The sequence below is a fragment of the Lepus europaeus genome, chromosome 2 (genome assembly GCF_033115175.1).
Source record: "Lepus europaeus isolate LE1 chromosome 2, mLepTim1.pri, whole genome shotgun sequence".
NCBI lineage: Eukaryota > Metazoa > Chordata > Mammalia > Lagomorpha > Leporidae > Lepus > Lepus europaeus.
Window position 1 is genome coordinate 104,409,858 of NC_084828.1, and position 16,640 is coordinate 104,426,497.

The window sequence follows — 16,640 nt, forward strand, 5'->3', positions numbered from 1 at the left end:
AAATATAAGTATTACCATTATAGTGTAAAAATATTTCTTATAAAATCAGTCTTTCTCATATAAAAAAGAGCCCACCTTTCAACTGAAACTAAAAAATATGACAAATAAGTACCTTAAATATTGAGACAAAACCTTGAAGACAGAGAAATTCATAGACACATTTTGTGCCACCTTTAATTTAAGGGACAGCAGTATATTTGAGAATACACCATAAATTCATTTTCAGATTGAGAAAAATGAATTTTTTAGTAAGGATCGGTTTTTAATAGAAATCATCAGCTATAGATCAGTTTGTTCTTGAAATAGTTGCTTATCATTTATAACCATTAATAAATTAGTATTGTATAGGGAAATCCTTTCTAGTATATTCTACAAATAAAAATACATTTCCCTTGACTGGATATTTTCCTTTCCCCATACACAAACAAAGAAAAAACAAAACTTTGCTGTCCCATTCATGAAGGCATTCCTTCCCTACCTTAGTAATGGTCTCATGAAGGTTGAAAAAAGGATCCATTTCTTCTATGTTTGTTGCATGTTTAGGAAAAAGTGCCTCGGAGAGAAAACTTGGACCCTAAAACAAATTTAAAAAAAGAAATATGTAAAAGTCTTCACTGCTTTAGTTTTTTAAGTGCTTGTTGGATTTTCCTTACAGCTTCAAAAAGACTCTAACTGACCTTAGAGCTTTCTGTTGATTGTTAGACTTCATTCTACTGATCTAATTACCTTTCGTGGAATAACTGTAAATTAAAACATGTAGAAATCTATAACCTTTGACACTATATGTACCTACATAAGAATATATTCTTACCAAAGGAAATAATTCTTGTACCACCCCCAACTTTGTTTTCCCAAATGCAGACTTATATGTAGACACCTTGACTATAAAACCCATATCTTAAATCCTTTCTCTATTTTACAAATTATAAATTATAGAATGGAATGTTTTGATAAACACAATCTCCTAGAAACATCTAAGTAAAGTATGCATGATATTTCAAATATTGCCAAACCTCAAAACAATACTAAGATACAAGTGTATTTTAGGTACAACTGCCATATGGTTTTATATGCTGCCAATAAAGAGATAACATATTGCATCAGAACCATGATGTTAAGATTGAGAAAATAAACCATATATACTCTAACTCATTTATACTTGCAGGTGTAGCCAAATTTCAAGATGCAAGAGACACAATATACTGATAATATTACTATCTAAAACAATGTTCTTTGGGTTAAGCATTGTAGTAGTGAGTTAAGTTGTCACCTGGGACACCCACATCCCATTATAGCAGTGCAGGTTCACATCACACCTACTCAGCTTCTGATCAACCTTCCTGCAAATGCATCCTGAGAGGCACTGGATAATGGTTTAACTGCACTGCTGTGGCCCCTACCACATACTCAGGAGACCTGGATTGAGTTACAGGCTCCTGGTTTAAGTTTGCCCCAGTCCTGGCTGTTGCAGGTATCTGGGGAATTAAACAGATGCGAAGTTTCTCTCTCCCTCTCTCTACCTTTCTTTGCTTCGCTTCTTCTCAAGTGAATGAAAATAAACAAACATTAAAGCTGTCCTTGGAGTTATCATTAGCATCCTATGAAATTATTACTAATAAAATAAAAATCTTTACTTCAAAACCTGAAAGAGTAAGGTTATTTGCCTAGAAAATAGAAGACTTGGGATAGGATATATGTGAGAGGATGGATAGAGAGATACAGACTTACAGACAGATAATCTTCCTGAATACAAACATGCAGATGAAAGAATGAATCCAATCTCGGTAAAATTCAATTTACCAAGACTATCAAGTGGTATCAAACTGAAGTTGAATGTTATTATTACTATTTATTAGAACAATCCAACAACAAACAGATTATTTTGAGATATATCAATGGTTGAAGAGAAAATAAAATTTATATAGTTGAAATGCTTTGAAGTTATAAGGATGTATATATCATTTGGAAGCTGAGTGACTGCATTGTGCTCAAGACCTGGAGATAAAACAGTAATCTGAGAAATGATGCACAGTTGTTAAAATATATAGTGGATCACATGCAGATTGAGTATAGAAGAGATCTCTGAGTGAGGCTGGAGGGCAACATTGTAGCACATAGGTTAAGGTGCAATTTGGGACTCCCAGATCCTGTAAGAGAGGGCCTGGATTTGAGTTCTCACTCTACTTCCAATTCCAGCTTACTGCCAATGAATATCCTTGGAGGCAATAGATGATGGCTCTACTCCTGGGGTCTCTGCCACCCATGTGGAAAATCCAGATGGAATTCCAGGTTCCTGGCTTCAGTCTGGCCCAGCCCTAGCTGTTGCAGGTACATGAGGAGTGACACAGTGGTGGAAAATATGTCTCCCCCCTCCCTCTGTGTGTGTGTGTGTGCATGTCTATCTCTTTGTCTTTCAAATAAAATTTAAAAGATATACTTATGAGGTTGGATGATAAAAACAGAACTCATGAAGCTGTTATAGAAGGACTTATCGAAGAAGTGCATGGAGAACTAGGCAAGTGTGAACTCACAGGAGTCCAAAAGTATAGAATGCCTGACAATGAATAAGCAATCTAGCAAAGCAAGTGAACAAATATGGTAAGATGAAGGGTAAGATTATCCACTGGAGTTAGAATTTCAGAGATCTCTGGTATCTTCTGTTAGAGAGATCTTTAGGGATTTGTGAGGGCAGGTGACAGAATGGAGTCAGTTGAGAAGATATAAACTACACTGTTAAAAAGTATGATTAGCTGGAGAAGTTAGAAAAAATATACGATTAGCTAAATAGAGTTATATAATCAAGGAAAAGTTTGTGCGCTCTTTTAGATAGAATTGACGTGTGTATAATGTCATATGAGAGAAAGAACCTGGAAGAGAAGCAGAGCTTTTTTAAAACACAGGGAAATTAGGAGAAACAAATAGATTGTGATTTTAAAGGAAATGAATTAAAAGCACAATAAAGTTATCCAGAAAATAGAATTGTCAGAAGAGTCAATGGAGACAAAGATGTTGAAAAGATGGTGTTAGCATATACATTGAGGGGAAACATAAAAAAGATTCATATGTCACATTTAATTAAAATTTAGACTACATTGAGTTAACTAAGCTTCAACCCATCACCACTGCCAAACAAACATTTTGTGTGCTTTTTGGAAACAATCATTTAAAAATTTTCTCCTGTATTAGGGATTGAACTAGAAAACATTCTGAGCGTGATTTCCCTATGTTGGCACTCAATGAGCATGGCCTAAGATAAATGGAATAATTACAGTATTTTCTACAATGCAGTACTGGGTAAACTCTCTACATGAATCATCTACTTTAATCAACACATACCTATAAGGCAAAAACTTTTATTACTGTCTATTTGCAAATGGGAACCAATCAGTTTCAGGTCCTTAACTCAGGCATATACTATAAGTGGTATAGCCAAAATTCAAACCCAGATTATCTGAGTCCACAGTCTATGCCTGAATTTTTTCCATACCATGCAGCTCCCCAAAATGGAAGCTTATTATAGTCCAAGAATCTGTGCAATTGAATTAACAAAGATTATTCTCCCACATTTTGTTCTAATTTCCTATATGCCTGTCTACCTTCCATAAGCATCATAAACATAATGCACACGATAGTGGATTTGGTCAAAGAATCTAGAACTACCTATGTGCACTTTCTTCACAGCAATATTCTCTGTTCTGCAATCAGAGAACATACACATCAATATTTAAATTTAATACATGAAATTAAAATGCTTGTAAGGCTTTGAATGGCACTGACACTCATAATGTGCTCGACTGAGGAAAAGGTAATTATAGCCATAATTTTAGAAACATAACATTCTCATCACTATTCAAAGTATAAAAGACCTGAGATAATGGGGAGTTTAAATAGAAATTTAACCATTCAAGGGTCAAATGTGGAGCAATAGTAGCACATAATTTCCTGAATACACTCATCTTTTTACATTTCAATTAAATTTTTCAGGTTATAGGGAAGTCCATAGTATTTTGCTTTATTGAAAATATCCAAGGCAGCTTTATGATTCCATTCATATTGATCATTATCCTAATTTTAGACCTGGAAGAGACTCCAAATATACAACGGGAAACATGGGAAACCCAAACGATTAAATTATTTTTACAGAGTCATGAAACATTGTTAGAAAGTTAATTCTAGAAGTCTACTCTGTGTGTGTGTTGCATGTGCAAATGCATGTAGGTGATTCTTAAACATTTTGCCATTTCATAAGGTAATTCTGAGATTGGGGTAATAATTGTAACATATATCTTAAATATGTGAATCATTCCAATTAATCCAGATGCATTTTGGTCTTAAAGTTCTTACATGCCAATGAAATACTGCCTTAGGATCCACTATTCATATTTTAGACTTACTTCCAGCTAATCTCCCATATATGTGTGTGTGTGTGTGTGTGTATGAATTGCCTTCTTTCACTTCTTAATCACTGAACTTGTGCTTATATTACCCATTATACACAGCATGTATCATTAGTTAAAAAGTCAATGCCTTGTTTGCTTTTTATGTCTCACTGTCTAGACAGTTCAGCAGGTTCAGAAAGCCAAAGGACAACTACAAATAAACAATAAAAGATGCTCACAGCAGGGAACCTCACAAATTAAGACATTTTATAATAAATATCTTGAGTTAATACTTTGATGGTGAATAATTAAGTGACTAAATGTTGTTAAATTAAGTTTTCTTAAAAAATATTGGGGTAGGACCGGCGCTGTGGCACACTAGGTTAATACTCTGCCTGTAGTGCCAGCACCCATAGGGGCGCCGGTTCCAATCCCGGTTGCTCCTCTTCCAGTCCAGCTCTCTGCTGTGGCCTGGGATAGCAGTGGAGGATGGCCCAGGTGGTTGGGCCCCTGCACCCACATGTGAGACTAGGAAAAGCACCTGGCTCCTGGCTTCTGATCGGCACAGCTCCAGCAGTTGCAGCCATTTGGAGAGTAAACCAACAGAAGGAAGACCTTTCTCTCTGTCTCTCTCTCACTGTCTGTAAACTCTACCTGTCAAATAAATAAATAAATAAAATCTAAAAAAAAATATCGGGGCCACTGTTGTACACAATGGGTTAACTGATGCTTGTGATGCTAACATCCTATAGCAGAGTGCCTTCAAGTCCCAGCTGCTCTGATCCTGATCTAGCTACCTGATAAAGCTCTTGGGAATGCACAGATGACAACCCTAGTACTAGGGCCCCTGCCACCATTGTGGGAGACTGGATAGAGTTCTAGGCTCTTGGATTCTGCCTGGCTGTGCCCTGGCTGTTGTGGTCATTTGGGAGAGTGAACAAGCAGATGGATGGTAACTCTCCCTCTCTCGCTCTCTCTTTCTCCATCATTCTGCCTTTCACATTAATTAATTAATTAATTTGAAGGCTGTTTTTTAGGCATAGATTCCAACATTTTGAACTTAAATAAATATTTGTTTTTAAATTCCATTTTCCAATAGCTTTTTGAAGTGCTCTTGTAAAGTATAAAAAGTGGCTAATATTTGTTAATGTTTATATTCCTGTGTTGCCTTTATAAAAAGAAGAATCCATCTGACATAAAGGTCAGGAAAATGAAGAAGAACTCTAGGAAGGTTGGTTGGTTTCATAAGTTGGTTTAAGAAATGGTTGAGATCATGTCAAAAGTCCTATTTATCTGTCCCACAACTTAAGAGATCCCATAAAATTAATCCAGAATGACTTATTATTAACACTAAAAATGAGTCATAAAGAGACAACTCAACTCTTCACATTCTATCTCTTAAACCTTGAGAACTTTGTTAGGTTGTTTTCAGCCAGATAAAGGGCAAAGAGAATCAACAGGCTAGCACTGACTGCAATGTGCAAGTGACCAATGTAGCATATTCATTGTCTATGTTTTTTTCTAATTTGCTCTTTAAGAACAGTCTCTGAAGGTGAAACTATTTAGTGTATGTGTCCAAAAAAAAAAAAAGAAAAAGAAAAATGCCTTTCAGCCTATAAGACAGAATGATGCTAAGAAATTGTTAAGAAATCAGCAGCCCAGGGGCTGGCACTGTAGTGCAGTAGGTTAATCCTCTGCCTGCAGTGCCGGCATCCCATATGGGTGCTGGTTCTAGTCCTGGCTGCTCCACTTCCAGTTCAGCTCTCTGTTATGGCTTAGGAAAGCAGTAGAAGATGGTCCAAGTCCTTGGGCCCCTGCACTCGCATGGGAGACTGGGAAAAACACCTGACTCCTGACTTCAGATCAGCACAGCTCCTACCTATGCAGACATTTGAGGAGTGAACCAATGGAAGGAAGGCCTCTACCTCTGTAACTCTACCTCTCAAGTAAATAAATAAAATCTTAAAAAAAAAAAAGAAAATAAATCAGTAGCCCTTTTATGAAACAAACACTGACTGCTCATAGGAGATCCATGGTGCATTTTCTATGACCAGTGTCCTGGAACCTCTAAACCTATTTTCTGAGGCTTTAGGGGACACTTTCTACGCTCTTTCCAGACTGTGATGGCTTATGGCATTCTTTAGTTATGGCTACATGACTGTTTCTCTCCATTTGTCTTCTCTGATCATTTTACCTGCATGTCTTATTTTGTTCTGTTTGTTAGAACATCCATCAGTGGATTTCTTTCTTTCTTTTTTTAGGTCATTTCTAATTTTTATTAAATCATTCTCAGCTCATAGATAATTTTAAAAATAAAATGTAAAAACAGCAACTAGCTTTACTAAAGGAAACTTCGTTTCACAGTCAATTATTGCATTAAATCAAGAACACATATTTGTACTAAGACTTGGTCACAACCCTAAAATTTCTATAACTTCTTATTACAGACAAGGTGGGATACTTTTAATGGCAGTGAAGAGGTAAAATCCCACTTATGTTACCTTCAGTGTATGAAATGCGTTCCCTTTATTCTGAGTTCTTGGGCAGACTGGGGGTAACAAGGCCAAGCTGAAACATCACTGCCTAGCATCATAACTGGATTTAGAACTCACCTAGATCATCCAAGACTACCTTATCCCAAGTTCCCTGATTTAATTTCATCTGCACAAAACATTTGTTTTTCAAATAAGGCACCATTCACAGGTTGCAGGAAACATGTGCTTTTTTGGGAGATTTCCATTCAACACATTACTATCCCTAAACATTCAACAGACTTTCAGCTCTAAAGTGAATGGAATGTTTTTTCCATTCATAGACTTCAATTTTAAACCCAATTCAGATATTTTTCCTTGTTTTTCTTTTTTAGGACTAACTATAAAATAGAAGAATTTGACATTATAAAAAATGTCTTTAAGTAGCATAAGCAAAAGCTGTCCTAAGTAAGTTCTATGTATTCACTACAAATTAAAGACTTTTAAAACAATTTTGGATGGAGATTCATGGGTATATAATTTTCAAAATATATGTATCATAATATTTAAGATTTTTTGATTTAATTGTGCATTAAGAATTTTGTTTATCCTTTATTACCCATTTAGTAGAACCTAGGTTGCTTTCTCTTTCACTTCTAGAAATGATAATTTTTGTCTCCTCTCCTGCAGTTAATTATGATCATTAAAATCTTAGCTGTTGTTTTCTTAATCTTATAATTTGTTAATTTTTTCAATGTTTGAAGATTATCTATGATACTTTAATATACACTATTTTCTGACACTCACCTATTGAAGATCAGCAAAGTGTTGTTAATGACACTCATATGCTGTATGAGTAGACTGAGCCTCAGAGACATTATCTCTTTTCTGCTGATAAGTGGCAGAATGTGGATTCGAATTTGGATCTTCATCTCCAATCTGCTGTTACTTGCACTACACAATTCTATATCACAAATGCCCAGATAAAGCCAGATTGACAGTCAGTCCCGGATAATGTAGAGGACACTGTATAAATTGCAGGACAAAGTAACAAATGTTCAAGCCTATGAAATTAAACCATATACAACGGAGTTCATTCAGAGGTTCAAAATCCATCATAACATTCTACACATAAATCACATAGTGATTGTTTATCTGTTTTAGGGCCATCACTGAATGATACAGCTACAGATAAATTCTTCCACTTTCTTATACTGTTTCTCTACACTTAACAAGGCTAAGAGGGTATTTTTTTTTGACAGGCAGAGTGGACAGTGAGAGAGAGAGACAGAGAGAAAGGTCTTCCTTTTCCGTTGGTTCATCCCCCAATGGCCGCTGTGGCCGGCGCACCGCGCTGATCCGAAGGCAGGAGCCAGGTGCTTTTCCTGGTCTCCCATGCAGGTGCAGGGTCCAAACACTTGGGCCATCCTCCACTGCACTCCCGGGCCACAGCAGAGAGCTGGCCTAGAAGAGGAGCAACCGAGACAGAATCCAGCACCCTGACCAGACTAGAACCCGGGGTGCCGGCGCCGCAGGCGGAAGATTAGCCTATTGAGCCGTGGTGCTGAACCTAAGAGAGTATTAAAGATAATAGTCCTTCTTAGAACACACAAACAAGAGGGAAAAGGATACGTGTAGTCCCAAGAGTAAAATTTTACTAATTCAGTAAGTATTCTTAAAATATATGAGTATAAATTAGAACATAATGAGGACTTATAAAATTAATGTATTTATATATAATGTTTCTACCTCTTATTGCCTTATCTCAACAGAGGAAAAGAATGCAATGTAGAAAATCAATGTGGTCATTGCTATCAGTAACTCTGATCGCTGTTCCAGAAACCTGATGTTTACATTTAGGATAATATAAACATATGGATTTTAAAAACATGTCAGTAGTAGCTGCTTAATAACAACAACAATAATGCTCTCGTTAATATAATTATATAAAAAATGTGTTAGCATTGAATAAGCACAATAGTTCACTTTAAAATAAAAACATTTCTGATTGAGCATGTGCCAAACTGTACATCTCCACCCTCTCTTATTCCCACTCTTATATTTAACAGGGATCACTTTTCAGTTAAATTTAAACACCTAAGAATAATTGTGTGTTAATTAAAGAGTTCAACCAATAGTATTAAGTAGAACAAAAAAATACTAAAAAGAATAAAGTATTAAGTTGTTCCTCGACAGTCAGGACAAGGGCTGATCAAGTCACTGTTTCTCCTAGTGTCCATTTCACTTCAACAGATTTCCTTTTAGATGCTCAGTTAGTTATAAACAATCAGGGAGAACATATGATATTTGTCCCTTTGGGACTGGCTTATTTCACTCAGCATGATGCTCTCCAGATTCCTCCATTTTGTTGCAAATGACCGGATTTCATTGTTTTTTACTGCTGTATAGTATTCTATAGAGCACATGTCCCATAATTTCTTTATCCAGTCCACTGTTGATGGGCATTCAGGTTGATTCCAGGTCTTAACTGTTGTGAATTGAGCTGAATTGAGCTGCAATAAACGTTGAGGTGCAGACAACTCTTTTATTTGCCAATTTAAATTCCTTTGAGTAAATTCCAAGGAGTGGGATGGCTGGGTCATGTGGTAGGGTTACATTCAGGTTTCTGAGGAATCTACAAACTGAATTCCATAGCGGCTTTACCAGTTTGCATTCCCACCAACAATGGGTTAGTGTCCCTTTCTCCCCACATCTTTGCCAGCATCCGTTGTTGGTAGATTTCTGTATGTGAGCCATTCTAACCTGGCTGAGGTGAAACCTCACTGTGGTTTTGATTTGCATTTCCTTGATGGCTAGTGATCCTGAACATTTTTTCATGTGTCTGTTGGCCATTTGGATTTCCTCTTTCGAAAAATGTCTATTGAGGTCCTTGGCCCATTTCTTAAGTGAGTTGTTTGCTTTGTGGTTGTGGAGTTTCTTGATCTCTTTGTAGATTCTGGTTATTAATCCTTTATCGATTGCATAGTTTGAAAATATTTTTCCCATTCTGTTGGTTACCTCTTCACTTTCCTGACTGTTTCTTTTGCAGTACAGAAACTTCTCAATTTGATGGAATTCCAATAGTTAATTTTGGCTTTGCCTGTGCTTCAGGGGTCTTTTCCAAGAAGTCTTTGCCTGTGCCTATATCTTGCAGGGTTTCTCCAGTGTTCTCTAATTTAATGGTGTCGGGTCATAGAGTTAGATCTTTAATCCATGTTGAGTGGATTTTTGTGTAATGTGTAAGGTAGGGGTCTTGCTTCATGCTTCTGCACGTGGAAATCCAGTTTTCCCAGTACCATTTGTTGAATAGACTGCCCTTGCTCCAGGAATTGGTTTTAGATCCTCCATCAAATATAAGTCAGCTGTAGATGTTTGGGTTGATTTCTGGTGTTTCTATTCTGTTCCGTTGGTCTAGCCACCTGTTTCTGTACCAGTACCATGCTGTTTTGATTACAACTGCCCTGTAGTATGTCCTGAAATCTGGGACTGTGATACCTCTGGCTTTGTTTTTGTTGTACATGATTGCTTTAGCTATTCGAGGTCTCCTGTGTCTCCATATGAATTTCAGCATCATTTTTCCCAGATCTGAGAAAAATGTCTTTGGTGTTTTGATAGGTATCACATTGAATCTATAAATTGCTTTTGGGAGAATGGACATTTTGATGATGTTGATTCTTCCAATCCATGAGCATGGAAGATTTTTCCATTGTTTGGTATCCTCTTCTATATCTTTCATTAAGACTTTGTAATTCTCTTTGTAGAAAACTTTGATGTCCTTGGTTAAGTTAATTACCCCTAATGGTAGTGTTAGAAACGTGCCAGGGGATTCCAATTCAATCCTATCAAGGTGGCATGTACCAAGGCCATCTCACTAGTCAAAGTGATGAGTTTCAATTCATAATTGATCATATAGATAGGATTAAGTGTCAAAGGGATCACATAAATAAGACTAGTTTCTGCTAATACTAACTGATAGAATTAAAAAGGAGAACAATCCAACATGGGAAGTGGGATACACAGCAGACTCATAGAATGGCAGATGTCCTAAACAGCACTCTGGCCCCAGAATCAGCCCTTAAGGCATTCGGATCTGGCTGAAAAGCCCGTGAGAGTATTTCAAGCATGGAAAGTCAAAACACTGTGGCAAAAAAAAAAAAAAAAAAAAAAAAAATGAAAGATCTTTGTGAATGAGATCCTTGTGGAAAGAAGGGGCCATCAAAGAAGGAGGTACCTTTCTCTGTAGGGAGGAGAGAACTTCCACTTTGACTATGACCTTGTCTAAATAAGATCGGAGCTGGTGAACTCATGAGGCTTCCATAGCCTTGGCACTCATGATAAGAGCCTTGGGTGATTACTGACGTCATAAATAAGAGTGCCAATTGTTAAATCAACATTGGAGTCACTGTGCACTTACTCCTCATGTAGGATCTCTGTCCTTAATGTGTTGTACTATGTAAATTAATGGTGTACTAGTACTCAAATGTACTTTACACTTTGTGTTTCTGTGTGGATGCAAACTGTTGAAATCTTTACTTAGTATATAATAAATTGATATTCTGTATATAAAGATAATTGAAAATGAATCATGATGAAGAATGTTATGGGCGAGGGAGTGGGAGATGGGATGGTTGCAGGTGGGAGGGTGGTTATGGGGGGAAAAAGCTGCTATAATCCAAATGTTGTAGTTTTGGAAATTTATATTTATTAAATAAAAGTTAAAAAAATAAAAACATTTCTAATGTTTATTTGTCTTGAATGCATTATATAAATGTTTATGTTTTGAACATGTAATGATTGCAGAAATTAATATTTTCTTAAAACTAAATACATCCTAATCAAATAGCTGCTATATGCATTTTCTTTTTTTTTTAACTTTTATTTAATGAATATAAATTTCCAGTATACAGCTTATGGATTACAATGGCTTCCCCTTCCCATAATTTCCCTCCCACTCGCAACCCTCCCCTCTCCCGCTCCCTCTCCCTTTCCATTTGCATCAAGATTCATTTTCAATTCTCTTTATATACAGAATATCAATTTAGTATAAAGATTTCAACAGTTTGCACCCACATAGAAACACAAAGTGAAACATACTGTTTGAGTACTAGTTATAGCATTAAATCAAAATGTACAGCACATTAAGGACAGAGATCCCACATCAGGAGCAAGCGCACAGTGGCTCCTGTTGTTGACCCAACAAATTGACACTCTAGTTTATGGTGCCAGTAACCACCCTAGGCTGTCGTCATGAGTTGCCAAGGCTATGGAAGCCTTCCAAGTTCCCCGACTCTGATCATATTTAGACAAGGTCATAAAAGACAGGTTGAGGATAGTAACCAATGATCCTAAGAGTGGCCTTAACCAGGTCTGAACAATTATACAGCATTAAGTGGGGAAGAGGACCATCAGTACACACAGGTTGGGAGTAGAGCCATTGGTGGTAGAGTAGAGGTTATGATTACAAAGGAATGAGGCCCAAGTGGACTAGACAGGGTCTAGAACAAAGGACAGAGTCATTATTAGAGGAGCTAAGAAAGGTGCTGTCTAAGCTACAAGTAATTTTTCTGATTGAGAGGCAAATAGAACCTGATAGAAGGGGCTTGATAATAATCTGTTGGGCTTTAGGCCTTGTAAGTTAAGAGGCGCAGACCTATCTATCTCTTCACATGGGGTATATCCTAAGGGAGGTGTGAACCTCCTAGGGGAAGGCACTCTGTTGACTTTCATTACTTGGCTGGCCTGGGAGGAGAGCTGGCCAGGTAAAGGCAGGGGGCATCTCTAACAAGAAATTTACAGTTCTGCCTGCAATGTTGCTGACCCTACTTGGCTGTCCCCTCAACTGCAGTGGTCACTTTGGAAGTTGGGTTGAGTGAAGGGCTTTTCAGCTTGGAGCCAATAAGATCTGTGGCTCTGACCTGGGCATCCTTCGATTCCAGGGCAGGTCCATTTCCAGTATATGCATTTTCTATTGTTTTTTCTCATCTAAAAATTTTGTTTTTCTTTTTTTAATTATTAGTCTTAAAGTTCCAAAGCAAAAATTGTCTGGTTGTAATGAAATGAGTTCCCATTTAGCTCTCATTCCATTCCCTCCATTAATTCTTATGAACAGTACATTTGTCACAATCAGTGGAACACATCCAGCCACCTCTATTTTTTAAAGGTTTATTTCTTTATTTGAAATGCAGAGTTACAGAGAGAGAGAGGACAAGGGAGGGAGGGAGAAAGAGACAGATCTTCCATCCACTGGTTCATGGCCACAAAGTCCAGAGCTAGGTCCTTCTGAAGCAAGGAGCCCAGAGCTTCTTCTAGATCTCCATGTAGATGCGGGGGTCCAAGGACCTGCGCCATTCTCTGCTGTTTTCCCAGGTGCATTCGCAGGGAGCTTGATTGGAAGCAGAGCAGCTGAGACTCAAACCAACACCCATATGAGATATCATCACTGTGCCACAGTGCTGCCCCCCCCTAATTTTTTTTAATTCAAACTCCTTTTATCCCTCCCATGCCTTCCAGTCCATAGTAATCTACATTCTCTATACAGATTGAAGATTTTGTTTGTTTTTAATTTTAGCTCCTACATACAAGAGAGAATATGCAGTATGTATCTTTCCATGTTTGGATTAGTTCACATAATAAAATGTCCTTCAATTCTATCCATTTAGCTGCAAATCAGAAATTCATTCTTTTTTATAGTTGAATAATGCTTCACTTTGTATTTATATGACATTCATTTAGTCATTCATCTGATTATGGACACTTCTGTGGGTTCCACATTTGGCTTTTGCGAACAGTGTTGCTATACACATGGTGGAGGTGGTATCTCTTTGATATGGTGAGTTCATGTCTATTAGGTGTATACCCAATACTGGGCAAAATACTATTTGAGCACTAGCCATATCATTAATTCACATTGAACTACACATTAGAGACAGAGATCCTAAATGAGGAGTGTGTGCACAGTGACTCCTGTTGTTGACTTTACAAATTGACACTCTTGTTTAAGGTGTCAGAAATCTCCCCAGGCTCTAGTCATGAGTTGCCAAGGCTATGGAAGCCCCCTCAGCTCACCAATTTTGATCTTATTTCGACAAGGCCATAGTCAAAGTGGAAGTTCTCTCCTCCCTTCAGAGAAAGGTACCTTCTTCTTTGATGGCCCATTCTTTCCACTGGGATCTCACAGAGATCTTTCATTTAGGTGTTTTTTTTTTTTTCTTTTTTCTTTTTCTTTTTTTTTTTTGCCAGAGTGTCTTGGCTTTCCATGCCTAAAATACTCTCATGGGCTCTTCATCCAGATCTGAATGCCATAAGGGCTGATTCCAAGTCCAGAGTGCTGTTTAGGACATCTGCCATTCTATGAGTCTGCTATATATTCCACTTCCCATGTTGAGTCGTTCTCTCCTTTTTTTTTAACTTTTATTTAATGCATATAAATTTCCAAAGTACAGCTTAAGGATTACAACGGCTTCCCCCCCTCCATAACTTCCCTCCCACCCGCAACCCCCCCCTTTCCCGCTCCCTCTCCCCTTCCATGCACATCCAGATTCATTTTCAATTCTCTCTCTATATATAGAAGATCAATTTAGTATATATTAAGTAAAGATTTCAACAGTTTGCACCCACATAGAAACACAAAGTGAAAAATACTGTTTGAGTACTAGTTATAGCATTAAATCTCAAAGTACAGCATATTAAGGACAGAGATATGCATGAGGAGTAAGTGCACAGTGTCTCCATTTGTTGACTTAACAAATTAACACTCTTGTTTATGGCATCAGTAATCACCCTAGTCTCTTGTCATGAGTTGCCAAAGCTATGGAAGCCTTTTGAGTTCACTGACTCTTATCATATTTAGACAAGGTCATAGTCAAAGTGCAAGTTCTCTCCTCCCTTCAGAGAAAGGTACCTCCTTCTTTGATGACCTGTTATTTCCACTGGGACCTCACTCACAGAGCTGAGCTGCAATAAACATTCAGGTGCAGACCGCTTTTTTGTTTGCTAATTTAATTTCCTTTGGGTAAATTCCAAGGAGTGGGATGGCTGGGTTAGTGATCCATGTTAAATATAAGAGTGTGAATAAGAGGGGGAAGAGATGTACAATTTGGGACATGCTCAAGCTGACTTGCCCCAAACGGTAGAGTTAGAAACATACCAGGGGATTCCAATTCAATCCCATCAAGGTTGCATGTACCAATGCCATCTCACTAGTCCATTTGATCAATTTCCGTTCTCTCCTTTTTAATTCTATCAGTTAGTATTAGCAGACACTAGTCTTGTTTATGTGATCCCTTTGACTCTTAGACCTATCATTATGATCCCTGTGACCTGAAATTGATCACTTGGACTAGTGAGATGGCATTGGTACATGCCACCTTGATGGGATTGAATTGGAATCCCCTGGCACATTTCTAACTCCATTACTTGGGGCAAGTCAGCTTGAGCATGTCCCAAATTGTACATCCCCTCCTTCTCTTACTCCCACTCTTATATTTATCAGAGATCATATTTTGTGCATTTAAAGTTGGCATTGTAGATCTGTCTTGGTCTTTTTATTGTATGATGCATTTCATTTTTCTGAAATGACATTCATTTAATTATATATATAAATATATCATACATAATACATAAATATATATTTTATATATAAATATATATATAACTAAATGAATGTCATTTTAGTGTATATATATATATATATATCTCCAAGAAGTACTTAGAAAGCCCATCAGGCCCTTTCATCAGGCCAGTTTTGGAGATTAAAAATTTATTTTCAGTGCATTTATTCAGCTTTTCTATGATTGCATACTTTATGGCAGAACTGAAAAATCAGTCTTGCTCAATTGTATGTTACACATATGCTTATACTTACAATACTCTATTCAGTAATACAACTTTTCTACTTTAATCATAAATGTAGCTTAGAAAGCATGGAGGCACTTTTATAACTTTAAAATAACAAAAATAAATAAAAACATCAACATACTTTTCTACATAAGTAAAACTATATAGCAAAATGTCAAGATAGTACAGGTTTTCTGATTTTTGGTAGAAGGCTTACCAGAGTTTTCAGTATATATGCTAAGTATACATGTCAGAAGATCATAACACTCTAAACACTGAATGATAATCTGATTATGAAATATTGTATTGTAATTTAAGCCAGATTTCCTAGATGTCTTTAATCCAAGTACCATTTAAAAATAAATATTAAATTTGATTACTTTAGAGGTTCTAGAATGCCTATTTTGTATAAGTAGACTATTGGAAGGGATGTGGAAGTATTATAAATCCTTGAAAATATCACTATACACAAAAGTCATACGCAATACCATACATATACGCACCAAAATAAGAGAATCTCTATAGATGGATATAACCTAACATACAGGAGATTATGTAAATCACTTTGTTATATACTAACCAATGTTTTGTTGTGAATAATATCTAATGCTAATAAAACCACAGTGCATTTATCAGCTCAATTAATCCTCTTAAAACCCTTATAAGATAAAATAGTGATCCTATTTTATAGATGAATAATCTGAGTAGAGTGAATTTAAATATCTTGCCCAAGTACTAAAGCTAGGAAATGAACCCAGGCAGTATGGTTATTTGTGCTCTTAATCATTATAAAATATTTTGTCTATAATATATGGTATATATATACATATTTATTTATATAATTTGCAAACCATAACAGATAGGAAAAAATGAAGTCCATATTCACTTCATGAGCATTTCATATATGAATAAAATATACAACTGTGTGTAAGGTTACAATTTAAAGTCTTTGCTT

The 16,640-nt window shown here is 36.7% G+C and overlaps 1 protein-coding gene across 6 annotated transcripts in view; it reads right to left on the reverse strand.

The window, feature by feature from the left end:
• The window catches only part of NAALADL2 (N-acetylated alpha-linked acidic dipeptidase like 2), a 1,471,888-nt gene that overhangs the window by 206,083 nt on the left and 1,249,165 nt on the right, over positions 1-16,640 (reverse strand). For all 6 annotated transcript variants that reach the window (XM_062211674.1, XM_062211686.1, XM_062211675.1 and 3 more), the window contains one exon: positions 479-574. In XM_062211674.1, coding sequence (XP_062067658.1) covers positions 479-574 — 96 coding nt within the window. The remainder of the gene's footprint in view (positions 1-478; positions 575-16,640) is intronic.